Source organism: Salvia hispanica, chromosome 3 (assembly GCF_023119035.1).
Source record: "Salvia hispanica cultivar TCC Black 2014 chromosome 3, UniMelb_Shisp_WGS_1.0, whole genome shotgun sequence".
Lineage (NCBI taxonomy): Eukaryota > Viridiplantae > Streptophyta > Magnoliopsida > Lamiales > Lamiaceae > Salvia > Salvia hispanica.
In genome coordinates, this window is record NC_062967.1 from 3595393 (window position 1) to 3622137 (window position 26745).

Below are 26745 nucleotides of genomic sequence, written 5' to 3' on the forward strand. Positions count from 1 at the left end.
ATCATTTTTTTTCCAAATCTCTTGCACATAGGTCGATGCCTTTATCTATCATTGCACATAGATTGAGGTTTTGCACCGTTACAAAATCATCACAATTTTAAAATAAAAAATTCAGTGTTTTCACAGCTTTATCATTTTCTTTTTTCTTTTTTTTTTCTACCCAAAATAAAATAAATAAAGAAAAAATAATAATAACCGTACATGTCACGGTCCTAAAATCCAATCATCACTCACCATAACTGGTCCTTCCGCAAAGTTGACAAAAGCTGACTCGATCTCACTACATACTGCTCCATCAAATTGCAATCATCAACCTATCTTCAATTTGGTAATCCCCTAAATTTGCGAATACTTTATTTACTATTCCTTATTGATTATTAATAATAATTTGTTCCTAATTGGCGAAGCCCAAATGAAGAATGAATTGTACAGTCCATCTTTCTAATTCAGTAGGCAGTTTTATTGATCAATAACACTATGTGGGACAAAGAAAAATCAGAACTTTTATGCTAAATTGTTAGTTCAGGTTGGTTTAATGCAACATCTTTTCCCCCATTTTTCTTGATTTCTGCCTCTGTTGTTTTCAAGCATTTGTTCTCATGAATTGATAAGCATCAACAAAGTGTTATGGAGCTTCTAAGTTTAATCAATGCAGTGCTATTAACTGGTTTGATTGATGATCGATGTTTTATTACATTGTTGATTTGACTGCTTAGCACATAGAAAGAAGGGAGTGGGAAGGGGTGGATTGAAGTGAACTCTTGCTTGCAGAGTAGCTAACATGGCTGGCCACGAAGGGGCAGCTTTAGATTCTAATAAGAGATCAGGAAAGATGGTTTTCGAGCCGATTCTTGAGGATGGAGTGTTCCGGTTTGACTGTTCAGCCGATGATAGGAACGCGGCCTTTCCCAGCTTCTCCTTTGAAAATCCTGTAGTTAGAGATACGCCAATCTTGAATGTCCCCAAAATTCCAACCTACATTCCCACTTTTGAATGTGTAATGGGGCAGCAAGTAGTTAATGTTGAGGTACTACTCTTTATCACCATATCTTTGTTTACTATGTGTGGAATTGGATTTTTTTGGGCTGTAGGATTCTTATATTGAAAGGTTTGAATAGTGGTGTTATTTAGTTTCCTCCAGGTACCTCTTTCTATGGAACTGGAGAAGTTAGTGGGCCGCTTGAACGGACAGGGAAGAGGGTAAGCCCGCTGATTCAGCCTTTTGATCAATATGATTGCTGTAGTAGCGTAAGAAATCTTACCTGTATTACTCAATGTAATGTGGATTAGATCTTCACTTGGAATACCGATGCTTGGGGATATGGTGCTGGGACGACTTCCTTGTATCAATCACACCCCTGGGTTCTGGTGGTGCTTCCAGATGGAGAGGCGCTTGGAGTTCTTGCAGATACAACACGACGTTGTGAGGTAGTTTTTCTCTCTTACTGATCATGGAAATCAGTTTTGATATTGCAGTGACTGTTTATGGTTTAAGCAGATTGATTTAGGGAAGGGATCAAATGTGAAGTTTGTTTCTCCGGCATCTTATCCTGTCATCACGTTTGGTCCATTTGCTTCGCCAACTGACGTTCTTGTGTCTTTCTCAAGAGCAGTTGGTAAGTTAACTGTTCTGCAGCATGCCTGACTATAAAAATTTCCATGTTAAGATTTCTAGGGAAAAGTATGCTGCCAAGTAAAAAAGAATTCATCCTTAAACAACGATGTTTCTCTGTTTATCACAGTAAGCTGTTCTAATTGTTTCTAATGTAAGTTTATGCCTTCAGGAACTGTTTTTATGCCCCCTAAGTGGGCCTTGGGCTATCATCAGTGTCGCTGGAGTTATGATTCTGATGAGCGAGTCCGTGAGGTTACCACTTATCCTGTTATTGATATCATGCTTGCTCATCTCTCTTTATCTTTATGTTGGTTGTTTCTGAATTGGAATTGTACATCCCCACATTGAGTCCAATTTTATAGGGTAAACACTATCAAGGATCCCTACACTAAGTTCTCAGTGGAACACTAACTTAATACTATTTCATACTGCAAGAAAATTTCATATCTCAACTGTTCAACCTTTGATAACCTTCTCTCTGATCTGATTGCAGATTGCAAGGACATTCCGGGAAAAAGGTATTCCTTGTGATGTGATATGGATGGACATAGATTACATGGATGGTTTCCGTTGTTTCACGTTCAACCAGGCATGCATCTCAAGATCTCCTTTAATATGTCACATTCATGCTTTTGTATCCAGAAAAATGTAACCTTTTTTGGTTGCTCAAAATTGCTTGCAAGTGTTGTTCAAGCTGGATAGTCTGATGTAGTAAAAAGAATGCTCCTGAAGTTCGTTTTCCTAATCATCTTGCATCTATGACATGAATGGTTGAACATTCCACTTCTGCAGGAGCGATTTCCAGATCCAAAATCTCTGGGAGATTATCTTCATGAAAACGGGTTCAAAGCCATCTGGATGCTCGACCCAGGGATAAAAAAAGAAAAGGGATATTTCGTCTATGATAGTGGTTCAGAGAGGGACATCTGGGTTCAAACTGCAGATGGCAAACCTTTTGCCGGTATATACATTAGTTTTAAGATATTCTAATTTCCAAAAACATGCTCATTGTTCGTGGCAATACCAAAAGGGGATCAAACTGCCCTTTTGTACCATAAATCTTTTAATATGTTCTTCACAAGTAAATTGTTTGTGTTAAGAGCTATTCATATGTTTTGATGCATTGCTCTATGCATAATTCTTTGTCTTCTTTAGGAGAGGTGTGGCCCGGGGCTTGTGTTTTTCCAGATTTTACACAATCAAGAGCTCGTTCATGGTGGACTGACCTAGTTAAAGACTTCAGTTCTAGCAGTGTGGATGGTATATGGAATGATATGAACGAACCAGCTGTTTTCAAGGTAAGGTCCGAAACTGTTTTTAGTACTACAAGATTTTTCTGTTTCTTGGTAACATTTTTATTTGTAACAGACTGTGACAAAGACGATGCCTGAGACCAATATTCACAGGGGAGATACAGAATTTGGAGGATGTCAGAACCATTCATACTATCACAATGTACTACACTGGTTAATATTTCCATTGATTGAGTGCGTTCTGACTATTGTTTCACAGACTTAGAATTCAATGTGTAGTAGAACTAGTACACAAGCTAATAAGATATCCACTGTGGGAGATCCGATAAGTTGCTTATCTCAGGTTTATGGTATGCTAATGGCAAAATCAACATATGAGGGAATGCTGCTAGCAAAGGAGAAAAAGCGACCGTTCGTTCTTACTCGAGCAGGCTTTGTGGGTAGCCAAAGATATGCTGCAACATGGACAGGCGATAATCTTTCTACTTGGGAGCACCTCCATATGAGTATCCCCATGGTTCTTCAAATGGTTAGTGGTACATTATGCATTTGAGGATTTACTTGTGGACCCTGGATCGTCTTACCACAGCGTATCATGATAGAAAATATAAATATAATGTTTTCGTTAGCTATAGGTAGCATGATTTAGTAAGATGAGTTATTATGCCCAGGGGCTCAGTGGTCAGCCACTCTCTGGGCCAGACATTGGGGGATATGCAGGTAATGCAACACCTAAGCTGTTTGGAAGATGGATGGGCATTGGCTCCATGTTTCCTTTCTTTCGAGGGCATTCTGAAACAGGCACGAAAGATCACGAGCCCTGGTCTTTTGGACAAGAGGTCTGTCTCATTGATTTACAAAAGATCTTGAATCTTCTTTCTTTGATTTAAAAGTAAAACAATTTGATAGTTAATGCATGTTGACATAATAGTCTATGAGTAACTGTCACTAACTACATCCCAGATTCACACTGTTCTTGCTCTTATGACGTCCTTATTTGATCTCTGACAGTGTGAAGAAGTGTGCCGACTTGCATTACAAAGGCGATACCGGATCTTACCCCTTCTATATACTTTATTTTATTTTGCTCATACCAGGGGGACTCCTGTGGTAGCTCCAACATTTTTTGCTGGTATACACTCACCTCTTGCATTGGATGGATTTACCAATTTGGAATCAAAAGCACATTCTCCCCTGCTTTGTTATTTATAAAATTTCAAATTTTAGCGCAGATCCTAAAAATTTGGAGTTAAGATCTCAAGAAAATTCATTTATGCTGGGACCCCTTCTCATACATGCAAGGTATGATATCTTTTTCATAGATATACAACACTGAAATGACTCCGTGTTTTACAATGCTTTTGAAATACTTAGCATTCTCTGTTACGCCTATGTGTATTTTCAAGGTTGTCGTAGCAAGATAATTTCTCACTGGCTTTAAACTTGCCTGAAATATACATATTCAATTTTCTTGGTGTTGCAGCACTGGAAAGGATGAGGAGTTATATGGAACACCACACAAGTTGCCTAAAGGCATCTGGCACAGTTTTGATTTCGAAGATTCTCATCCAGTATAAATTTCTTATGTATTCTAATGTTCTCTGCTTCCTTGAAACCTTTATCTGTCTGCAAATTTAGCTGTTCACATACTCTCAACTCTTGGTGTGCGTAGGATTTACCAGCTTTGTACCTAAAAGGTGGATCAATTATTCCTGTAGCTCTGCCCTCTCTACATGTGGATGGAGGTAGTCCCACAGAGGATTTGTTGCTGCTTGTGGCTTTAGATGAACAAGGTAATATTTCTTCCTAATCCGGTAGAGCACTTTTCACATTGGCATTTTTCAGTAGAAATTCATATGACGAATTATAATAAAATTAGACGGTTTCTGTCACATGACTGACACCTGCACAAATGCTTGAATAAGAGAAATTATTGCTTTCACACTTTGCAGAAATTGATCTTCAAAAATGCAGGTAAAGCTGAAGGGGTTCTATATGAAGATGATGGCGACGGATATGAATTCAGTAAAGGAGGCTATCTATTGACAACGTATGTTGCTGAACGGCTGTCTTCTGTAATAACTGTAAAGGTTCTCAAATCAGAAGGATCTTGGGAGAGACCAAACCGCTGCTTGCATGTGCAACTACTGCTTGGAAAATGTACTATGGTATGTTTTTGTCCCATTAAGTTGTAAATCACGTGAGTGCCGCTTCATTTAATTGTCGATGCATCACACAATGCAGATTGATGCATGGTGTACCGATGGAGATGTCCTACTAATTGAATTGCCTTCTGAAAGCGAATTGTCAGATTTAGTGTCGGCTGGTGAAAAGCAATGGAAGAGTCGAATAGGTGCATACTCTACTCCTATTTCCGTATTTTTTTGCTGCTGGACAGCTCATACTAATTTCTATCGACCTTCCAAGATTTTCAATACAACATTTTGCGAAACTAAATCAGCATCTTATCTGGTCGAAAACCTAAAGTCTTGTGTTGATTGCAGAAAATGCTACACGGATCCCAGACTTAGAAGTTTCGGGACAGAAAGGAACTGAACTATCATATGCACCCATTGAAATTAAAAGTGGGGATTGGATTCTGAAGGTTGTGCCATGGGTTGGTGGGAGAATTCTTTCTATGGAGCATCTCCCCTCAGGTTATGTGATTACCAAATGCATTTGGTTTTATTTCAAACATTCCAATGTCATTTACTTCTTTTCCATCTTAAGAACTTCTGACAAGGTTGTTTTAAATAACTTGGATCATTACATAATAGTACTCGTTTCCATTGGATGTATGAGAAATATATTTCTTTGCTTCTGAAAAGTTACCAAAACATTTTCATTCACTGCCCAAAGTGAGCTCTTTTGTCGAGTTGTTTAGAGAGTAACTCTACTATTATTAACTGCAAAATACACACTGAAGGTTGTTCACCTTTTCCCAATTTAGGGACTCAGTGGCTGCACAGTCGGATCGATGTTGATGGCTACGAAGAATATAGTGGTGTGGAGTACCGATCTGCTGGATGTTCGGAGGAGTATTCTGTCATTGAGTAAGTAAAGTACTCAGATCGATACATCCAATTCAAAAATGTTCTAATTCTAGCATGCTAGTTCATTATAGATGGTGAAGGCCAACATGAGGTTCCTCGTGTATTTAGTGTAAGTTTCAGATATAAAATTTGATACTTGACATTCGCTTTGCACTCCTCAGACGAGATGTGCAGCAGGCCGGAGAAGAGGAGGCTCTGATATTAGAGGGTGATATCGGAGGTGGACTAGTTCTTGCTCGAAAGATACATATCTCAAAAGAAAACCCGAAAGTTTTCAGGATCGATTCTGCCATTGTAGCTCGCAATGTTGGTGCTGGCTCCGGAGGATTCTCAAGGTTTCCATCAATACATATACTCTTTCTGTTATATTTCTAAATCTGATCCAACAAAATGAGCCATAAAACTTTGTTTTACCCAACATTATTACAAATATCTATCCTCATTGTTCCAGGCTCGTTTGCTTGCGAGTGCACCCCACTTTCAACCTGTTACACCCTACTGAATCTTATGTGTCGTTTACTGCCATTAATGGTTCCAAGCATGAGGTGTGGCCCGAATCTGGCGATCAGTTTTTCGAAGGGGATTCCCTCCCCGATGGTAAGATACCTTCCTTGATCCATATAATTATCAAACACAAATAAAAATTTGTATTCTGTGATAAACCTAAACATGAAGAGCTTGAGCTACTTAGGAAAGTGTTTCTGATCTATCAGTACTCATCACCCGATCTTTTCTTAGGGGAATGGATGCTTGTGGATAAAGGGCTCTCGTTGGCACTGGTGAACCGGTTCAGTACGAGTGAGGTGCGCAAATGCCTCGTTCACTGGGGAACAGGGACTGTGAATTTAGAGCTCTGGTCCGAAGAGAGGCCCGTCTCTAAGGAAACGCCACTTCAGATATCTCACGAGTATCAAGTAACAGGACTGCTGTAAACTGCTCACATATATGAGACCAGCAAACTGCGTGATGGATTGAGCAAACTGCTGTAAACTGCTCACGAGTATCATACATGTAAGGTCCTTTTATCGTTTCTATTGTCGTGCTTCTTGTTGTTCTTACCAGTTCAAATTCACATTTGCTTGCATTTGCTCACACGAAAATTGAAGGCTTCTATCCTTGTTTAGTGCATTGATCAAATTATCCATGGAACGCAAATTGCTTTTATGATTAATCAATAATCACCAAGTTCTGACTATTCATCTCAATATTTTCATAATACATTCTTGCACAACATAATCCCAATATGTAATAAAATCTTATCTTAGTTAATGAAATTTGTCTGAACATTGTTATATGCTTTTTTTTGTGTTATCAAGAAAACTATGTTTGCTTCTGGAATTTCTTCAAGCAATTTTGTTCCTGAATCTGATGCCCAAATAAAGTATCACTTTCATGGTCAAATTCCAAATTATTACAGTTATTTCGTCTTAAGCATTGAAATTCTGCTGATTCATCAATTTGTATATATTTAGTTAATATAGAAAAAAAAGGTAGAGTAATCCTTTGTTTTGTTTTTTTGCTTTCTGCCCTTTGCTACAGACAAGTAGGGGAATTAAGGTTTGGTAATAGTACTACTAAACTTGTTTATTTGTGATTTTACTCATCCAAATCTTGATCCAACAGTAACTTTTTTTTCTCACCCGAATCTCTCTCTCTCTCTCTGCTGACTTGACTTCCTAAACATTTATCTATATATATAAACTTCATACATGAAGTCTGCACATTACCAAGTTTCACTCCACCACATCATCAAATTCAAGATAAACCTACTGTTTATCTCTCTTGATCCATCATGAACTCCGACAACGACGTTAGGCAGCCTTTCGAGATGTCCAAAGGGCCATCGCCCATACTACCCCTCCTTCTCGTGGTGGGACTCGGCTTCCTCCTCCGAGGCAGCTCCTCCTCCCTCAGCCTCGACCTCCCCTTGGTCTCCGGTGGGGAGAATGCCCTCTTCACATGCTTCGTCTTCATCCCAGTCCTCGTCCTCCTCGCAGTATACTCCACGGCCCACACAATCGTGCTGCCCCTCGCCCTGATCCTCATAACTTACACGGTGAGCACCATGCTCCTCGGCCCCCTCATGCTCATACTCATCATATACCTAGCCGGGGCTTATCTGACCTCTGTCAAGTGCAACGGGGAGGAGCTCGGGTGGGGCTGCATCCTCGTGCTCGGCTTCTTCCTGCTGCACTGGGTGCTATCGCAAGAGAGCCGCCAGTCGGGGGCCCTCGTGGTCGCCATAATGGCCTTCCTCTGCTACCACTGCTTCCCTTAGGCATCATATATCTATAAATATGTATTTTTTTTTCGAAATACTTGAAATATGTAGTGTTATTAGTGTGTTTAACATAATCCTTGCAGAATTACTGCAGTTGTGCGCTGAGTGAAACTCATTTTCATGTGACAATTGCAATAAAGGGTTCAAATTATTTGATAAGTACTATATTCTTTAATTTCTATTTCAATTGTTTGATACTTTTGTTAATTATTTTGCTTTCTTGACACATGAAGATTGTGAAATGCCGATAAGATAGGTTTGGACATTGAGATTTGTTGAAATTCTATGTCATGATGGAGGCGTTGTTCTTAATTTTAGGAAGCATGAAATTGGTTTCATTGTTTGCTTATAAATCACTTTTACTAAACTTGAAGTAGAATTTCAAACTTCCAAAATTTATAAGGCATCAAATCGATCGTGTTGTTTCTTCGATAATTTTCATAATTAAGATTAAATAATGTAAATTGATAGACTATAAATAGAGAAACGAATATCTAACCTGTCTATCTTCATGAAAAAATCAAGTCTCCAAATATTTTTAAATTTTACTTCATTGTTTATAACTAGTTCGGCAGTATGGAATCCATGCATGATTTTTCCTTTGTTTTTCGAATTCCTAGGTGCTGGGCCTAATTTTAATCAGGTAACCTACAAAGTGAGCATATTAATTTTTGATACAATATTTAATAGGAGAAATAGCTTCATAAATGGATTTTAATTTATATGGGCGTAATTAATTACGTGACGGCCTAATTTTTAACACCACATTTAATTTAAACAACCTACCAAGTGATGGGCCTAATCTTGCTATACAACATTAATTTAAGGCGTAAATTATATAACTACGCATGAGTGTAGAATATTTTTTCTTCAAATACACAGCTTTTTAAATTTTCCCACTTTGTATCCTAATTTTACCAAATCAAAGTTGATTGTGGCATGTGACTATTGAAGTGTACACGTGTAGCTGAAATCGACATTAGTAGTATACAAATTTAGTGTTCTTACATTTTTTAAACTAAAAACGATGTACTAATATATATTTATACTATATTTTTTAAAGATAAGAATTACTATTAATTTATTAACCTTATTTTTAGATTATATACATGGGTTGCAAAATTATTTGTGAATTTGAGGTGGTGGAGCGAGAAAATTGATAAGAGATGGATGAAGTTGCGAGTGGGAAAGAGGAAGTATATTCCTAGGAGCTAAATATTTGATCTGCGCTAAATTTAGGTTTAACTTATCGTCAACATCTATATATATATATATATGGATGCCTACTGAAAATATTAAGAAAATTATTCAATAAACATATCATACTAATTTTATTTTTCTCTCTAATTATTGAGTAGCCACTCCTTCAGTCATATCTATCGGCAATTTTGAATTTTGAACCACTGCTCATAAAATTAAAGAGCATTGACTTGGAATATTCTAAATTGAGAGAATCACCCCCAACTTGGCCAATGATAATTGGTTGGGTTGATTCCAAAGTCTCCCCTTGCCCCTTAAGGCTCATTTAAAGATATCAAGATTCCTAATGCGAAAATTCAATTCATGAGAAAACAAAAGGGGACCACATATATAATCGATATGTTGATGTTTTTGTCTTAAACTAAACTAGAAGAAAGCTCAAACAAGTGAGAGTGACATAGAGAGATTCCAAATGAGTTGACAAACAAGAAAGTAGGCTGGCTATATAAATCTTGAAGATGAAATTCCAATTCCAATTCGGCAATTCCAATTCCAATTCCAATTCCAATGGCTTCATCTCCTCCAACAAACTGTCCACCCTTTGAATTCTCAGCTAAGTATTACCACGTAGACGGCGGCAGCTGCGTTAGGCAGAGCAGCTTCTTTGGCGGCCAGCCAGTTCTCAACCAAGCCGTCGGATACTCCGTCATCCTTGGCTTCGGTGCCTTCTTTGCCTTCTTCACATCCTTCCTCGTACTTTACTACTACTCACTCACTCATATTTTTCACTTTCTTTCCATTTGCAACTTTTGTATAGTAGTATCTTGGTTTCTTGGATTAGGTATGGTTGGAAAAGAGATACGTCGGTTCGCACCATACATCCGAATGGTTCAACACAGCCGGGAGGAACGTCAAGACCGGCCTCATCGCCAGTGTCATTGTTTCTCAGGTACCAATACAACACCATGCTAAGTGGACTTGTAAATGGCCTTATCGCCAGTGTCATTTATCTCGTTTTTATTCGTGATTACTTGTAAGTGGACTTGGGCTGCTACCATCTTACAAAGCTCCAACGTTGCCTGGGAGTATGGAATCAGTGGTCCTTTTTGGTATGCAAGTGGAGCTACTATCCAGGCAAGCAAAACAAACTTCTTCAAATAACCAAGTTTGTACACTTTTTGACACTTTCAATCATCATAAATAGGTCCTCCTCTTTGGAGTAATGGCTATCGAGATCAAAAGAAAAGCCCCCCATGCTCACACCGTTTGTGAGATTGTCAAAGCAAGGTCTACTTGGCTACTAGCAATCTCTATTAAGTACATCTTAGTCACAATCAAATGAACCAACTTGCTGTGTGTTGTTTGCTAGATGGGGCACCGCAGCCCACATCATGTTCCTAACCTTCTGCTTCATGACCAACATCATCGTGACAGCCATGCTTCTCCTAGGAGGCTCTGCGGTTGTGAATGCTCTCACCGGTGTCAACATTTACGCTGCCAGCTTCCTCATACCCCTCGGTGTCATCGTCTACACTTTAGCAGGAGGGCTAAAAGCCACCTTCTTAGCAAGCTACATTCATTCTGTTATCGGTATGCATCTCTCATTTTCGTAATTATGTGTAAAACAAGTCTAGTTGTTGTTGCTGGATTGCCCTGTTTTCCCCTGCAGTGCATGTCGTGCTGGTGATCTTCGTGTACCTAGTGTACGTTGCAAGCAGCGAGCTAGGCAGCCCGGGCGCGGTTTACAGGCGCCTGCTGGAGGTTGCAAGCAAAGCGCGGAGCTGCCAAGAACCGACCTCTCACACTGGCCAGTCGTGTGGCCCGGTTAGTGGCAACTACAGAGGCTCTCACCTCACAATGCTGAGCTCTGGAGGGCTTGTCTTTGGCATCATCAACATTGTTGGCAATTTTGGGACAGTCTTCGTTGACAACGTATGTGTTTGTTACGAACTTCAGTATCCCACATCTGTTGTGTAAAGCATTCTATACTGATAGGCTAACTTTTTGGGATGAGTTTTCCTGTTTGGTCTATTTTAATTCTGCTGATCTAAATTGCAGGGGTATTGGGTGAGTGCAATTGCAGCAAGGCCATCTTCGACTCATAAGGGCTACTTGCTAGGTGGATTGGTGTGGTTTGCAGTTCCATTTTCCTTAGCTACGTCGCTCGGGTTAGGAGCATTGGCACTTGATCTTCCCATAACCGCAAGTGAGGCAAGCCGAGGGCTCGTCCCTCCCGCCACAGCCATCGCTCTGATGGGGAAAGGAGGATCCGTGCTGCTCCTTACCATGCTGTTTATGTAAGCCCGTCTTCATTTCTATTAAAAAACGCGAGTTGGCCTAGTGGCAGAGTGGTAATGCCTAAACGCCTAACATTTTTATATTTATTTTTGGAAATGTGATGAAGGGCTGTTACATCTGCCGGTTCGTCTGAATTGATTGCTGTTTCTTCGCTATGCACGTACGACATTTATAGAACATACATGAACCCTGAGGCGACAGGGAAGCAGATCCTGAGAGTGTCAAGGAGCGTGGTTCTTGGATTCGGGTGTTTGATGGGGATTCTAGCTGTGATGCTGAACAAAGCCGGAGTTTCTCTCGGTTGGATGTACTTAGCAATGGGGGTGTTTGTTGGATCTGCTGTTCTCCCCATAGCCTTCATGCTTCTTTGGAGAAAGGCCAATGCTAAAGGTGCAATCCTAGGCACAATCAGTGGCTGTTTGCTCGGAATCACAACTTGGCTGACCGTAGCCAAAGTGGAATACGGGCGTGTTAACCTTGACACGACAGGGAGGAACGCGCCAATGCTGGCTGGCAACCTCGTCTCCATACTCGTTGGAGGAGCGGTTCATGGCGCGTGCAGCTTTGCCTGGCCTCAGGACTACGACTGGGAGAGCACGAAGCAGATCACCGTGGTTGACAAGGAGAAGAGTGAGGTTTCGGACGAGGAGTTGAAGGAGGAGAAGCTGGTTTTAGCAAAGAGATGGATAGTTAAATGGGGGATTGGATTCACACTAGTCATTGCTGTCATTTGGCCTATTCTAACTCTCCCTGCAGGTATAAATTTTTGAAATATCGAAAATGTGAAGTAAAAAGAGAACGTCTTAAATATTAGGTACTATTTTGCAGGACAATTCAGCAAGGGGTACTTCACATTTTGGGCAGTGATAGCGATAGCGTGGGGCACGGTGGCATCAGGTGTGATCATAGCTCTGCCGTTGATGGAGAGCTGGGCGACGATCAAGATGGTGGTTCTAGGCATGTTCACCAACGATAGGCTGATGGCGAAGATGGAAGAGATTGATGTGAAGCTGCAGACGATCATTTCTGCGATGCCAGATGTCGAGAGAATGCGATTGCTGGAGACAGACAAGGCTGGTAATAAACAGGCATCAGAGATTCAGCTTGAGGTTGTTTCACATTGATGGACTTTATGAGATTGGTCTGTTTCTTGCTGCTTTTGGAAAGTTATGTGATTCATGTACATTTTGTTAATGATCATGTAAATAGAAGCTGCTTTGCTTGTGTTTCAAAGTTAAGTTTTGATAATCTGGAAAATTGATAATGCAAAATTGGCACGGTGAGTTATGTAAACTAAATACTGTGGTGGATATATAAAGTGATTGTATATTGTAACTGATTGTATTCATAAAAAAATGAAAATTTCATTAATTGTATTCACTATGAAGTTTGCAATTGAATAACTGAAAATGGTCATTTTTTGATAAATGTTTCACATGAGTTCGAACCCATTTTATTTTCGTAAATGAAGTAAATTTCATAACAAATGCAAGTATTTTACACGTTTAGTATATAGTAGTCCGACATTTAATCATGGAATTTTTTATCACACACTATGTTTAGTCAATTAATGTGTTAAGAGTTATAATGAGTTTTTATATTTCTGAGACGCGTGTTTATTTGTGAGACACATGTATGAATATTTATGCACATTCTTCGTATATTCAGCATTTCAGCTAGTATGCATATAAATATAAATAAAATAAAATACTATTCACATAAAATATTCAAAGAATGTGGCTACAAAAGTTGAGGTCAAATGTGAAACCGGAAAGTCTAGTCTACAAGTTACGCAGAGCGACATGAAATTTCACATTAATAAATTTTACTGTATTTCTTTAATAACAAAAATTCAAGTAATTTTGAATAATCTATTGATATTAGATAGTGAATAGTGAATAGTATGATTGTCCATCTCATTCTTTTCATTTCCCTTTCCAAATATCCTTTTCGTGTTTGACTATAATTAAAATCCAACAAGCGTGCTAAGCTTTGCATCTTTGATGCAACTTTTATCTTCACACTTTTGAAATGCTTCCACCAACTCGATTTAGGAGGTGGGTATCTAGTTTGGTTAATTATAGTGTATTTTTTTATTTATAATTTTACGAAATACATGTCATAATGAATTAAATTTCGGTTCTGCAATTTTAGTTATGTACCGAACTATATTTGAACTCAACATGTTACTTTCCCTATAAGACGATGTCTAACTGCCCATGTGAACGGCAAACTGAACTCATAGACACTAATAAATTATTTATATTATACACTACGGGGGTGTTCGATTTGCAAGATTGTATCCCAGGATTAAATTAGTAGTGTGTTTGGTTCATGAGATTTAGTCCTCCAACTCAATCCTAGATGGATAATCATGGAATAATTAGTCATAGCTAATTAACCCCTATGACTAAAATAATCTCAACTCAATCCTAGATTATATCTTGATATCATTTTGTCTAGGAAACCGAACACCGCCTACTAGTACAAAATAAGCCCAAGGTTTGATCCATTTAAAATCAAAGGCATTCACACACTTTCACACTCAATGATTTACAAAATTTATGAGATTTTAATTGTTCCATCGTGGGATGTTGGGTTTCTTGTGCATGATTGAGCAACAAAATTTGGACATATAGTCTCCTCTATTTTGTCTTCATCATAGATAGGGTAGGATTTTTTTGGTTTATTGTTTCTAAATTCTAATCCACTTGCACTTATCAATTTTTTTGCCTTATATATATATAGATGACTTGGGATAATCTAAAATAAACACTAGTTAATACGGAAATGATTGATATATATTACCATACGAGTACCACTCAATAGCAACACTCTTGTTTAATGCACGTTTAGACGTATAATATTGTCTGTTTTGTTTGCATACGTTTGACTGATTAAGTAAACGACGGTGGATCTTCCACAATGTTCAAATGCAATCCTAATTCAAAAGAATCGAACAATGTTGACTAATTAAGATACAGATAAGCCATAAAATACTCATCATCCCTCTGTGATAAACTGATTTGGTATCTTGTTATATCTACGGCCCCACCCCTCACCCCCTCTCCTTTTCTTTCCCTCTCAACTCTCAACCGTGTTGTTGTTTTCCTCCAATTATTATTCACTAATTTATTTCTTACTTACTTCATACATATATATACATACATGTATATGTCAGTTTGAAGCCATATTCTCTGCCGCTCTTTTCTTTCTAATAAACACCAATGGCTGCCGACGCCGGAGAAAAAACCACCGCCGCCGCCACCGCTATTCCGGCCAATCACAAAGCATCCGATCCTACCGTTGTTGGCGGCGATGGAACTCCACCTGCAAATACTAAAACACACACCTCTCCAAATTCTATCCACCAGGTATGTAAATATGTGTTTATTTTACTTTTAATAAATATTCGATGATAATTATCATCAAAGAAATTGGTGCTCTGGAATAAATGCTAATTTGACCCTATGAGTTCTCTTTTCTAGAGTTATTATCTTTTACTACAATTTTTTAAGTATTGATTGATGCAGTTTATGTAAGAACGATAGTTAAGCATTTAAGGATACATTTGTTAAATAAGCTTAAAATTAACTAATTCATCATAATAAATAAAAAATTAACTTAAAGCCTCATTAGTTACATTGAAAAATAGGTGGATAGGGCCCTATATTTTGTGGCGGTTTGGCGTATTGGATTTTGCATCTTAATTATTTCTTGATTCTATATTTCTATCAAACCTTGGAAATGTGAAATTTTAACATATGGAGTTCATTTTAGCTCATTTTTCACCGTACATATATATATCAATTATCATATCATTGCATTAACAAGGTTGAGTTATCAACAAAATATAATTTAATACTAATAGTAAGGATATAGGATTTGGACATGGATGACTCTCTAAAGTAAAAAGAGTCAGATTTGATATGATTTTTCGAAGATTTCACTATTGCAACTTGTGGTTAACTACTCCTTTTTATTCATAAACTATAATTAAGTCCATGATTATGCCACCAAATTTTCCCATTTGTTGGTTTGTACTTGTAGACATACATAGATATGGGAAAAGAGAAGATTTTGTGATCTGAATTAATTAATAATTAATTATTGAACCAAACATGATAAGATTTAAATACTCCTTATTATAGCTAAATCACGTGGACATGTGATGTGTTGTTATCAATAATTTTATCACTCCCACGCTTACATGATTTGTGGGCTTCTATTCCTAGTTATGACACTCTGCCACTTAATTAGTGCTCAACTTTTTAAGGTCAAATGTAAGTAGAGCATTCCATAAAATTGTCTACTGCACCAAGCCACTAACACTACTTTACTATACAACAAATACGTCTACTTCCACTTGAGATCATGTGATTACCTCAATATTTTGAAGTAATCAATATATTTTGAAGACTAGGATGTATACAAGAGGTTAAAATTATACAACCCCCAAAAAATATCACACTCAATTTTTTTAAATATGTTTAACACTTTAAACAACATTTCTAAATGAATGTCTCGTTATCATCGAATCACACTAAATTGCGATTGAATGCAGAAAGCAAGGCACAGTGAGAGCACTCCAACCCCAACCGAAATGGGAGGAGCACACAACAACGGCGATTACGTAGGAATCAACGTAACACCTTCCCCTCCATCAAATCATCACAGCCACCGCAAAGTATCAATGCTACCCCTCATTTTCCTCATCTTCTACGAGGTATCAGGTGGCCCCTTCGGCATCGAAGACAGCGTCGGCGCCGCCGGCCCCCTTCTCGCCCTCGCCGGCTTCCTACTCTTCCCAATAATCTGGAGCATCCCTGAAGCTCTAATCACCGCCGAGATGGGCACAATGTTCCCCGAAAACGGCGGCTACGTCGTCTGGGTGTCCTCCGCTTTAGGCCCCTTTTGGGGCTTCCAGCAAGGCTGGATGAAGTGGCTCAGCGGCGTAATCGACAATGCCCTTTACCCTCTTTTGTTTCTTGATTATCTCAAATCAGGAATCCCTGCATTGGGCGGCGGTGTGCCTAGGGTTATGGCCGTCATTGCCTTGACAATTTTCCTCACCTACATTAATTACAGAGGCTTGACGATTGTGGGATGGGTTGCTGTGGTTCTTGGTGTTTTCTCTGTTCTTCCGTTTGTGGTGATGGGCTTGATTTCAATCCCTAAATTGGAGCCCAAGAGATGGCTGGTTGCTGATATCCACAATGTTGATTGGAATTTGTATCTGAATACTCTGTTTTGGAATCTCAACTATTGGGATTCGATAAGTACGCTTGCTGGTGAGGTCGAGAGCCCGAAAAGGAACCTTCCGAGGGCTCTGTTTTTCGCTCTGCTTCTCGTTGTCGTCGGTTATTTCTTTCCGTTGTTAACGAGCGCGGGAGCGATCCCGTTGGATCGGGAGCTGTGGACCGATGGGTATTTCTCGGATGTGGCTAAGATCATCGGTGGGGCGTGGCTGAGCTGGTGGATACAGGGGGCTGCAGCGGTGTCGAACATGGGGATGTTCGTGGCGGAGATGAGTGGGGACTCGTTCCAGCTGCTGGGGATGGCGGAGAGGGGGATGCTCCCGGAGGTGTTTGCTAGGAGGTCGCGGCACGGGACTCCCGTGGTGGGGATACTGTTCTCGGCTTCGGGGGTGGTTTTGCTGTCGTGGCTGAGCTTTCAGGAGATTGTGGCGGCGGAGAACTTCTTGTATTGCTTTGGGATGATACTGGAGTTTATAGCGTTTGTGAGGCTGAGGGTGGTGGCGCCGGGTGTGGTGCGGCCGTATAGGATCCCGGTGGGGACGTGGGGGGCTGCGGCCATGTGTGTGCCTCCAACCGCGTTGATATGTGTGGTGCTGGGGTTGTCGTCGCTCAAGGTGATGGGCGTGAGCCTTGTGGCGGTTGCGTTGGGGCTGGTGTTGCAGCCGTGTATCAAGCATTGTGAGAAGAAGAAATGGCTTAGATTTTCTACGAGTTCTAGTCTTCCGGATATTCATCGTGAGAATGAGACGTTGATCCAGTGAAGATTCATGATTTCCTAGTTTAGGTGAAACATCACGAGGAGTTTTGTACATGAAACATAATGGAGATTCTAATGAGAATATCTGTATTTGTCTGAAAGTTTTCAGTCATGTTATAACATCTAACTATCTTATAAGAATTGGCTTGGTATATTTCTTCATGTCTAGAAAATATCCCTTTTGATAAATAATTTCAAATTTCACAATAATTAAAGATCGTCGACCAATACCATCACATAACATAAAATATATACCCAAATAAAATTGAAAACAGAACCTCTAAGCAAAATTTTCTAATAGTACCTTAATTTAGCTATATGATTTAGACCTATACACATTTGTAAACTTAATAACAAGTCATGTTAGTAGTTTTGAAATCTCAACCGGACTAAATAGGCCTCTTTAAAAAATGAACAGCCCACATAAAATAATTTCAATTTAGCACACAAAAACAATATGCAAATAATGTGAGCAGCCCAATTGCATCTATTCACTTCTTCTATTTCTGAATCCTGATTTTCCTTTTTCTACCGTTATTCTTCTCCGATATTTGGTTATTCTTCTGATTCATGCTGCAATTATTCACTCGTGTCAGTTTCAAGTATCACCATCTTCTCGATTTGCCTCCTTCTAATCCCTCTCAATTCTCTCTCTCGCTCAATATCGCGTCTCCGGAAGGAAAGGCGCAGCTGGATGCCTCCACACCGTTCATCTTCTTATGCTCTCTACCTCAACTCAGCAATGAACAAGTCATTATTCCATTTGATCCGTAAGAATGCGAATTTTGTTAATAGGGATTCTGACTGGTAGAAGAATTGTGTTGCACTGAATTATACTTGTATTTTTAGTACTAGTATAAAATTAAATGGTTTTTTGGAGCCTAAATCTTAGTCTCCAGTTATATGCGTATTAACTGCAAGTTTTAGCAATATCCTATAGTTATAGAATACAGATATGTTGCTGCACTCTATTGCAATGAAAATGGTAATAAAACGTGCCACATTATTTGTTTGTGGAAGCCACTTGATCAATCAATCTTCTCTATTCCCACCACAGAGTACATGGATGTGTTTATTTTCTCAAATTGCATTGAATGTAAGCATATGATGTCATTCGGCAGATTTACCTAATGTATTGAACAAAATAATAGCTGTTGATCGATTGTTTTCTTTATTAGTAGTAACTATTGCTTCTAAGTTCAAGTGTTGTATAATATGTTGTTTGATATCTATTAAACCAGCTACTGAAAATCCGATCACTATAGGAGAAATGGTTATAGATAACATAGCACAGGAAAGACTCAAATTCTTTCAAAATCATATACTATTTTCCTTTACTGTAGCAGATTCTTAGTAAGTTGGCCATAAGCATAGATTTTAATATGCATTAGTTTCCCATGATTAGGGCAATATGATAACTTTTTGACAGCTACTAGGTTTGCGATACGTGTCATTTTCGCCCCACTACCATTTTCCTCAAATGTGTGCTTACACTTTAATGTGCCTAAAAGAACAGTTCATCATCAGTGTTTAGTTCACATAACTCCTCATTATATGGGTAATAACATTACCTCTTCAACTTCTAGTTTTCTTACACGTGCCAGGTCTGCTGTGCGATCATATTCCTTAAAATGCAAGCATCATGCATTGTGAATACAAAATCAACCCATGGCATGGATAATATTAAAACATCTTTGTGTACTAATTTCACAACATGCATCAGTTCAGCTGCATGATCATTTTCCACAAAGTGGCCAGCAGCTGGATTGGTTGATGGCGTTAGCTACTTAACAACGACAATGCTTTTATTCTTGTGGCCTAGGTTTACCTATTGAACTGCATTAATAATAATTGTTACAATGAGGCAATCATTTTGCATTGTCTACTTTTCTCTATGATTTTTATGGGAGTTTACTTTTGTAAGTCCCATGGTTAGGCTCTTTTAATATATATACTATATACAGAAGAACTAAACTATATACTTTTATTTTAGAGCACATGATTTTGTTGTTGGTGGATAATGACTAGGGTGTTTATTTAAATCAATAATCATATACATTTATTTGTAGTTGATGAGACTGATGGTTCACTTGGAACTTGATAGGGATAAATTTTATGGACACAACTTTTCAAGCCTAAATGTTGTTTCTTCATACATAATTTACCTTTACTCTAATCTATCTATGGATTTTATAAATATGAAAGAGGTGGTATATACAAAGGAAATGCTGCTTTTTACAATTTACATGACGATTAGTTTTGAGCATCCGTCATAGTAAATGCTGAGTCTGTGTTCTTGCTCAATTGATTGATATATGTCTGCAGATTTATACAATTAGAAATGAATTTTACAGTAGCTTCAGATCTCTATGTACTTTTGTTTTTCTTTAGTGGTGATCATGGGATCTAACTGTAGTTTACTGTATTGTCTATTATATATTGGATCACCTACAGAAAAATCAGATAACATCGATTTGTTGAGCTTGATACACATGCAAAGCTGTTGACATTGGTCATTTGTTCTAACTTTTGTATTCTGTTTCAGATATTCATTTCGGAAGTACTCGTTTCCTCTCTTTTCTTTGCTTTGTTCTGCTAGGTATCCTGCAATTTACGTTAAATCACATGGATCTTGGCAAAAGGAATGAAGCGAAAGTGCGAAACCTCAAATGCAAGCATTTTCCTGACGTGGAAAGAGAACATCACAAGTTTTGAGATTTTTCCTGTTGGCGGAATCAGACTTCATTCAATGCAGAAAGAAGGTTAGTTATCTGTTTACTGGCAGAATTGGATGTTATAAACAAATATAGATGATATTTTTGGTAGCTCCACAGTTCTCTCTCTTTCTCCCTTTCTTTTAAAAAATAATTAATTTAAAATTTTTTCCTTGCTATGATATATGTTTCGTTGCATGGGGGTTACTCGTTAGTGTGTGGTTCATGTCAAGAAAATTTTCTTTTGATGTGATTTAAGCTCCTTCTAGGACCCTCGCCTGCAATTTTGTATTTCTATCCAAATTTGGAAGTTGATCATGAAACTAAGATGGGGTGTGTATAGGCAAAGAAATGAGAGAAGACAATAAATGCATCACTAGGCTAGGGTTGGATCATGGTTGGTTCGAGCAATTTTGAAATTGATAGTAGGGCTGGTGTCTGGGTGACACTGGTTAAGTGTAAGGATTTGACATTTTAGGAAGTAAGGGCTTATCATCAACTATCAATATGTAGTCAGTGGCAGGCTGGCATTTCTATATGTTTTTATTGTTTCCTTCCGGAAAATTCTCTTCGTTCTATTTTATCTAAACTATAACAGTAGTTTTAACCTCTAGATTTGTTAAGTCTTATTAATTGACCTTCCATAAATTGAGCTATAATCGTTTCTTCTTTGAACTCTAAGTTTACATGGAAATTTTGGCTGCAGGATCAGTTGAATTATATTATAACTATAATGCACCTGAAAGAACAGTTATACAATCATGGATTAAGTATCTTAGTACCTCAACTGATAGTTTTATGATACTCTTCACTTTTGATGTATGATCATTTTCCTTAAATTGGAAACATACAGCAGTGGTGTGCTATAAGAGAAAATAGTGTGACACGTGTCAGGTTTGACGCATTTTCCACAAATTCGAGCAGCTGGTGTTTGGGTGACACTGGTTAAAAATTGAGCAATATTATTTCTTTTTGTGGCCTCTAGTTTTACAATACGTGTCAGTTCTGCCGCAGGATCCCAGTTGATCATATATTACTTAAATGGATCTATAAAGGAAGGTGTTAACCGGTAGCTTATGATGTATGGATATTTTCCCTAAAAAGTAATCATCCTGCATTGGTGCAGCTATAAAAGGAAAGCACCCTGTCGCATTTGTATTCCGTGACCACATGACGTAAGAGTTGACATTTTTCGAAGTAGGCCTTATATATACATGTTCATGGAAGCCAGGAAGAGCTAAATCTAATTTTGTATAATCATTACTATGGTTTAGCTGTTTCTCCCGGAAAATTCGCCCCTTTATATACGTAAGCTAAAAGAGCAGTTTTAACCTGTAGCATTTAATAAGCCTTGTTAAGTAACCGCCCATAAATCGAGCAACATTATTTCTTTATTGACCACTAGTTTTATAATAGGTGTCAGTTTTACCACAGGAACAGTTGATCAACATTATTACTTTAATTCACCTCAAAGAGAAGTGTTGAACGACGGTAGCTTAGCATGCATGGATCACATACTATTAGTACCTCTTCAACTGCTAGTTGTATGACACGTTTCAGTTCTGACGTATGATCATTTTACTTGAGTTGAAGCATCCTGCATTCGTGCAGGTATAAGAAGATAGCAAACCATGTCATGAGTAATATTATTATTTGTGCCGCATTATACTACTTGTTTCATGACACGTGTCACTTTTTCCGCATTTTTCACGAAATGCTAGCATCTGGATTGGTTGATGGCTATAGCTGGTTAATACATCACTGCTATTATTATTGCTAGGCTGACACATGTGGTTTCAACTGTTTTAGGTTTGCGTTGTTTAGTTTTCTTGTGGCTTTTATAGCAGTATCACATTTACTCTCTTATACTATAGGACATTGTTCATAAGAATTACATGTCTAATGAGGCAACCACAGGATACCTTATGGTTTAAGTTGAAAATACATGTATTGAATTTTTATATGGGAGCTTGAAATATTACTTATCTAAGTAGTTGACTTCTGAATGAGGTGGTACATACGTATGATTTATTATTTGGAGCTTCAGCCTTAGTGTATAGTTCGCTAATTTTGTTATACCATGGAGCTTCTGCATTATATGTATTCCTCAAATTATGGAGTTCTTGAGGCTGTGTTCTTTCTTAGTTCATTGAAACTTAACTTGATTTACATGAGGGCTTGTTGGGACTGATTCCAGCATATACTTGCACATTGCACTAGGCATTTTTAAAATATTTTTTTATGGAAACAAGAGGAAGATCTTTTCTGATGCTAGATATGGATCATGAATGATTCATGATACTCAATTATACACCAATATCACAATATTTGCTTTTAGTGGTCAATCATTTATCAGCATTCTACATTTGCCTGGTTCTAAAAGGATTTGGCCTTGACAAACAATAATGAGGAGATAACTATTGACTCTAAAAAGTTTGACAGCCATTGCAATATGAGGTGGTGAGAGAGATTACAGGTACACTATAGTTCCAGTATATATTTTTCTTCATTTTTGTTGGCTCTTAGCATCATAGTGAAGCCAATTTTTCAGTTTGGTGATGTTGTTCTACTTCACTCAAAATTCTGATAATTTGATTTCTAGGAGTAAAAAAATTTGATGGGTGGGAGGCTTAAGCCCCCGTTGCTCTCTTAGCTGCTCCGCCACTGTTTGATGGATATAATAATTTTGACCTCGTTTGAACTTTCCATACTTCAAATACTCAATCTTATATATTGTCAATCTAATCGATAACCTAGAGTAAAGCTGCTTAACTGCATTAAGTACTAGTACTATTTATCTTTTGTGTAAGGGCTACTAGTATTTATAACTTAGACATACCGATGTTCTTACAAGTACTTGATGTTTCATTCTGTTACTATGAAGCTCAATGTCTATAATTTGCAAAATGGCGCCATTGTTTCAGTTTGTGATGCATCAGTGCTGTCTAGCTTTATCTTCCATCTCTCTTTTATCTTTATATTTACAATGTTTAGACTACTTTGCTATTTTTCTCTTTTTTTGCAGCATTCTTACAAGCAAGAGCCTGGCTTTCACGGTTGATTTTCTTTGCTTTGGGTGATGCCTTGTATTAGGATCGATGGTATCTCTACGCGGTAATGCTTATGCAGTGCTGTGTTTTTGTAGTAGTAACTTTTTTTTGGGGTTAGGTAGGCTCCACAGTTATTGTTGAGAATTTCTTGTAATATTGTCAATGAAATATTATATTCTAGATATTCTTTTTTATCTCTATGGACTGTAAAGAACCGAATGGATAAACTAAAAATAAATCTGATGATTTTCCGTCACCTATCTATAAACAAGGATGGTTTTATAGAGATGCAAATTGTATTAAATGGTACTAATATACGATTAGAATATATATTTATAAGCAGGTGTCTCAATGTAAATGTAGAAACCCCAATAATCATACTTTGTCCTCTTTTTTTTATAAGATCTTACAACACGAATAAAAATTTTCAAACTAAATTAAAGCAGTTAAATGTATGATTTACATAGTGAATTGCAAAATTTTCATTCACAACAAAACCATGTCTTTTTTTTTTCCTTTCTAGTATGATTGTTCCATTTATTCACAAATGCATAATTCTTAAATACTCGGGATCTTCAATAGTGAGAAAAATGAAATAATTAAATCTTTATTAGATTCTTGGTTTATAGTGTAGAGTAAAAATGTAAGAAAGGGTTGAAAATCCACCTGACAGTGACACTCTACAATTTCCTATGCACCTTCTTTTTTCACTGAAACAATTGTAACGACCACTCACCTTGCGCTGACGTCATCCGCCGCTAATTTAAGAACAAACCCTAGAGAGAATGATCTTGTGCAGCAGGCCCACCATAGGTGATTGGTCCGCCGAAAACCTCCTTTGGCGCCCGCACTCAGAATTCAAAACCACTATCAGTATCACTGCCAGAGCCGATGTTGACGTACGTACGAGGACACGTGGCGCGACTGGAGACAAGGCCGGTCAGTGCGGGCAGCTGCCCCGTGACGTGGATATGGCTACAAATGGCGGGAGGCCACTCAACACGTAGCACTACGCCTTCTCTGCAGTTCGACACTTGAACGCTGCTTTCCCCCTTTTCTCTCTCCTCAGACCTAATTCCGCCTTAATTACACCCTAATCGCCTCACATGGGTTTTGTTTGCACGTGTAAGGTTGGTTGCCTCACTCCCTCTATATAAATGCGCCTCTGCCTCTGCAAACACATCTCAAACACTCACTCAAACAATGGCCGACGTCGCTGGCTCTCAGGCCTTCTACAACAAGTCCGTCGACAGCGCCGCCGCCCGCAGGAGGCGTAGGAACCAGCTCCGGAGGAAGAGGAGGAGCTCCGAGGAGGGGCCGACGGACCAGGAGGAGGAGGAAGAGGACGACGAGGGGCGGGATCTGGCCCCGGGGGCAGAGGCCGCCGCGTTGGAGAGGAAGCTTGTTCCTGTGCCTGTTCCTGTCCCCGGGGCCTTGGCCGTTGCCGGCCGCCAGCGCCAGATGGAGGACGCCGCCACTGTGTGGATGGACCTTTGCTCCCCGCTCATCTCCGGCGGCCTCCCCGTGCACTACTTTGGGGTTTACGACGGCCATGGTGGAGACCATGTACTCCGTCTGACCACTTAAAATTATGAACTTTTTAATTTAATTTTTTTTTTAATCTTTTTATTTTACCAATTGTACATTAAAATTAGTTTTAAAAAAAAATTAAACTGATTTCCAATTTTAATTTAATTTGTGCCCTAATTTACGAATTTCGAGATTTGATTTGTTTCGGGTGCAGTTCTCTATAATGTGCAGGCAGAGGATGCATGAGATCTTCAAGGAGGAGCTGATGGGAGAGGCTGGGTACCCACCTCCGGCGCCGGCGCCGCCGGGGTTTGCAGTGAATGAGGACATGCTGAAGGAGGCATGGAAGGAGTTGATAAGGCGCGTTTTCAAGAGGACTGAGAAGTTGGCGCTGGATACATGCAGCTGCGGAAGCCAGGCCTTCCGATGCAGCTGCGACCGCGACGCCATCTCCTACTCGGGCACCACCGCCGTCTCGGTGCTCATCACCGAGCACCACATCGTGGTGGGGCACTGCGGAGACTCACGCGCCGTCCTCTACAGCGCCCGCCACATCATCCCCCTCTCCTACGACCACAAGGTATCATCCATTCTTTCCGTCCCATAAAATTAGTCAACTTCTATTTTTTACAAAGTTCTTCTCGATAAATTTAATTTTTCATTAATAATAAAAAAAAAATTCTTTTTTTTTTATCATACTTTATCAATTTTAAATTAAAAATTATATTTTGGTGAAATTCGCAAGAAAAAACATTTCTTTCTTGCATATATTCTTGCAATTTGCTTTTTGACAACGAAACGTGCTCTAAATTGTAACAACGAGTAGTTGACAGTCAATAGTCAGACGAAATTTTTCAAAAATGAGACACTCTAATTAATTGTACCTAAATAGTTAAGTAATTCATACCATTTTTTTCTCAAAAATGGGAAAGTAAATTTATTGCTAAATGCCAAATGTGTTTGCAGCCATGGAGGCCTGATGAAAGGGCAAGGATTCAAGCCAGCGGTGGACAGGTTGTCACCACTGATACTGAAAGAGTTGAAGGAGTTTTAGCAATGTCTCGAGCAATAGGTATATCAATATATTTCAATTAATCATAATTTTTGATGTATTTAATTGAATTTATTATACTAATTTTTAATTGAACAGGAGATGTGTTTCTGAAGCCATCTGTGATATCTGAGCCAGACATGTCCATCACAAAAAGGAACCATGAAGAAGATGAATTTGTGATAGTGGCAAGTGATGGGCTGTGGGACGTGGTCCCGATGCCGATTGCCGGGCGAGTGGTGCACCAGTGTCTGAGTGAGCCGCCCGGAGGTGGCCCTCGCGTGTCTGAGTACGAAATTAATACCAATAATGGAGCGCTGCTCACTTCCCGGGGCGCGTGTGCAGCGGCTGTGCTCACGCGCCTCGCCTTGGGTAGGAATAGCATCGACAACATCGCCGTCGTGGTGATTGATCTCCAGGGGATGGGTGTGGGTGATAAGCCCTAGCTAGATGCTCATTAGTTATGCTAAGGGGAATAATTTGTTAAACTATGAGTTAAGTTGGTATTGCTTAACATATGCTAATATTTAAGTCGTTTTTATTAATCATGAAGGTACTAATTTTCAATTTAGTCTATGTTGTTGATCTACAAATTTTTGTGGTCTTTGGAATAGTTTGCTATATATATTGATATGCATTTCAAAGTTGTGTGTAATGTCTCTTTGAGTAAATGATTTTGAAGATT

General features: G+C 38.7%; 4 protein-coding genes and 1 long non-coding RNA gene across 10 annotated transcripts; all 5 read left to right on the forward strand.

Annotated features, from left to right (window-relative positions):
* Positions 1–239: 239 nt before the first annotated feature.
* Positions 240–8361, forward strand: LOC125212348 (alpha-glucosidase 2-like). Of its 6 annotated transcripts, none has more exons than XM_048112486.1 (23): positions 240–328; positions 772–1027; positions 1132–1200; positions 1291–1428; positions 1499–1616; positions 1785–1867; positions 2109–2204; positions 2408–2576; positions 2771–2913; positions 2984–3070; positions 3212–3397; positions 3540–3707; positions 3880–4000; positions 4101–4170; positions 4352–4439; positions 4541–4661; positions 4843–5036; positions 5113–5221; positions 5373–5525; positions 5819–5921; positions 6083–6256; positions 6373–6518; positions 6660–8361. In XM_048112486.1, the coding sequence occupies exons 2-23, from the start codon at positions 782–784 to the stop codon at positions 6851–6853; spliced, it is 2976 nt and encodes a 991-aa protein (XP_047968443.1). In that variant the 5' UTR covers positions 240–328; positions 772–781; the 3' UTR covers positions 6854–8361. The 6 variants fall into 6 exon arrangements, with proteins under 6 accessions (XP_047968443.1, XP_047968442.1, XP_047968445.1 ...); XM_048112485.1 differs by having other exon boundaries at positions 251–328; positions 717–1027; XM_048112488.1 differs by having other exon boundaries at positions 282–328; positions 777–1027.
* A 1493-nt stretch (positions 8362–9854) lies between these two features.
* LOC125211141 (urea-proton symporter DUR3) lies at positions 9855–13080 on the forward strand. Its single transcript, XM_048110845.1, has 9 exons — positions 9855–10155; positions 10244–10351; positions 10441–10536; positions 10607–10689; positions 10772–10992; positions 11072–11334; positions 11461–11699; positions 11807–12456; positions 12529–13080. Exons 1-9 carry the CDS (start codon positions 9970–9972, stop codon positions 12822–12824), a joined length of 2142 nt encoding a protein of 713 aa, XP_047966802.1. The 5' UTR covers positions 9855–9969; the 3' UTR covers positions 12825–13080.
* Positions 13081–14841: 1761 nt separating this feature from the next.
* Positions 14842–17877, forward strand: LOC125210484 (probable polyamine transporter At1g31830). Its single transcript, XM_048110033.1, has 2 exons — positions 14842–15074; positions 16265–17877. Exons 1-2 carry the CDS (start codon positions 14928–14930, stop codon positions 17717–17719), a joined length of 1602 nt encoding a protein of 533 aa, XP_047965990.1. The 5' UTR covers positions 14842–14927; the 3' UTR covers positions 17720–17877.
* A 420-nt stretch (positions 17878–18297) lies between these two features.
* LOC125217097 lies at positions 18298–23690 on the forward strand. The gene is made up of 3 exons (XR_007175562.1): positions 18298–18485; positions 20261–20477; positions 23455–23690. It is a non-coding gene; the product is annotated as an uncharacterized LOC125217097 (long non-coding RNA).
* Positions 23691–24505: 815 nt separating this feature from the next.
* LOC125216114 (probable protein phosphatase 2C 75) lies at positions 24506–26631 on the forward strand. Its single transcript, XM_048117740.1, has 4 exons — positions 24506–25045; positions 25224–25589; positions 25976–26081; positions 26160–26631. The coding sequence occupies exons 1-4, from the start codon at positions 24683–24685 to the stop codon at positions 26504–26506; spliced, it is 1182 nt and encodes a 393-aa protein (XP_047973697.1). The 5' UTR covers positions 24506–24682; the 3' UTR covers positions 26507–26631.
* The last annotated feature ends 114 nt before the right edge of the window (positions 26632–26745 follow it).

What these genes read in the sequence shown, in the direction of transcription:
- LOC125212348 (XM_048112486.1), top strand. Translation starts at nt 782, where the DNA reads ATGGCTGGCCACGAAGGGGCAGCTTTAGATTCTAATAAGAGATCAGGA. An exon ending in TTGAACGGACAGGGAAGAGG is followed by an intron (nt 1,201 to 1,290) that starts GTAAGCCCGCTG and finishes AATGTGGATTAG; the next exon opens with ATCTTCACTTGGAATACCGA. An exon ending in CCTGGTCTTTTGGACAAGAG is followed by an intron (nt 3,708 to 3,879) that starts GTCTGTCTCATT and finishes GATCTCTGACAG; the next exon opens with TGTGAAGAAGTGTGCCGACT.
- LOC125211141 (XM_048110845.1), top strand. Translation starts at nt 9,970, where the DNA reads ATGGCTTCATCTCCTCCAACAAACTGTCCACCCTTTGAATTCTCAGCT. An exon ending in GGACAGTCTTCGTTGACAAC is followed by an intron (nt 11,335 to 11,460) that starts GTATGTGTTTGT and finishes TCTAAATTGCAG; the next exon opens with GGGTATTGGGTGAGTGCAAT. An exon ending in TATTCTAACTCTCCCTGCAG is followed by an intron (nt 12,457 to 12,528) that starts GTATAAATTTTT and finishes ACTATTTTGCAG; the next exon opens with GACAATTCAGCAAGGGGTAC.
- LOC125210484 (XM_048110033.1), top strand. Translation starts at nt 14,928, where the DNA reads ATGGCTGCCGACGCCGGAGAAAAAACCACCGCCGCCGCCACCGCTATT. An exon ending in CTCCAAATTCTATCCACCAG is followed by an intron (nt 15,075 to 16,264) that starts GTATGTAAATAT and finishes GATTGAATGCAG; the next exon opens with AAAGCAAGGCACAGTGAGAG.
- LOC125216114 (XM_048117740.1), top strand. Translation starts at nt 24,683, where the DNA reads ATGGCCGACGTCGCTGGCTCTCAGGCCTTCTACAACAAGTCCGTCGAC. An exon ending in CCCTCTCCTACGACCACAAG is followed by an intron (nt 25,590 to 25,975) that starts GTATCATCCATT and finishes ATGTGTTTGCAG; the next exon opens with CCATGGAGGCCTGATGAAAG. An exon ending in AGCAATGTCTCGAGCAATAG is followed by an intron (nt 26,082 to 26,159) that starts GTATATCAATAT and finishes TTAATTGAACAG; the next exon opens with GAGATGTGTTTCTGAAGCCA.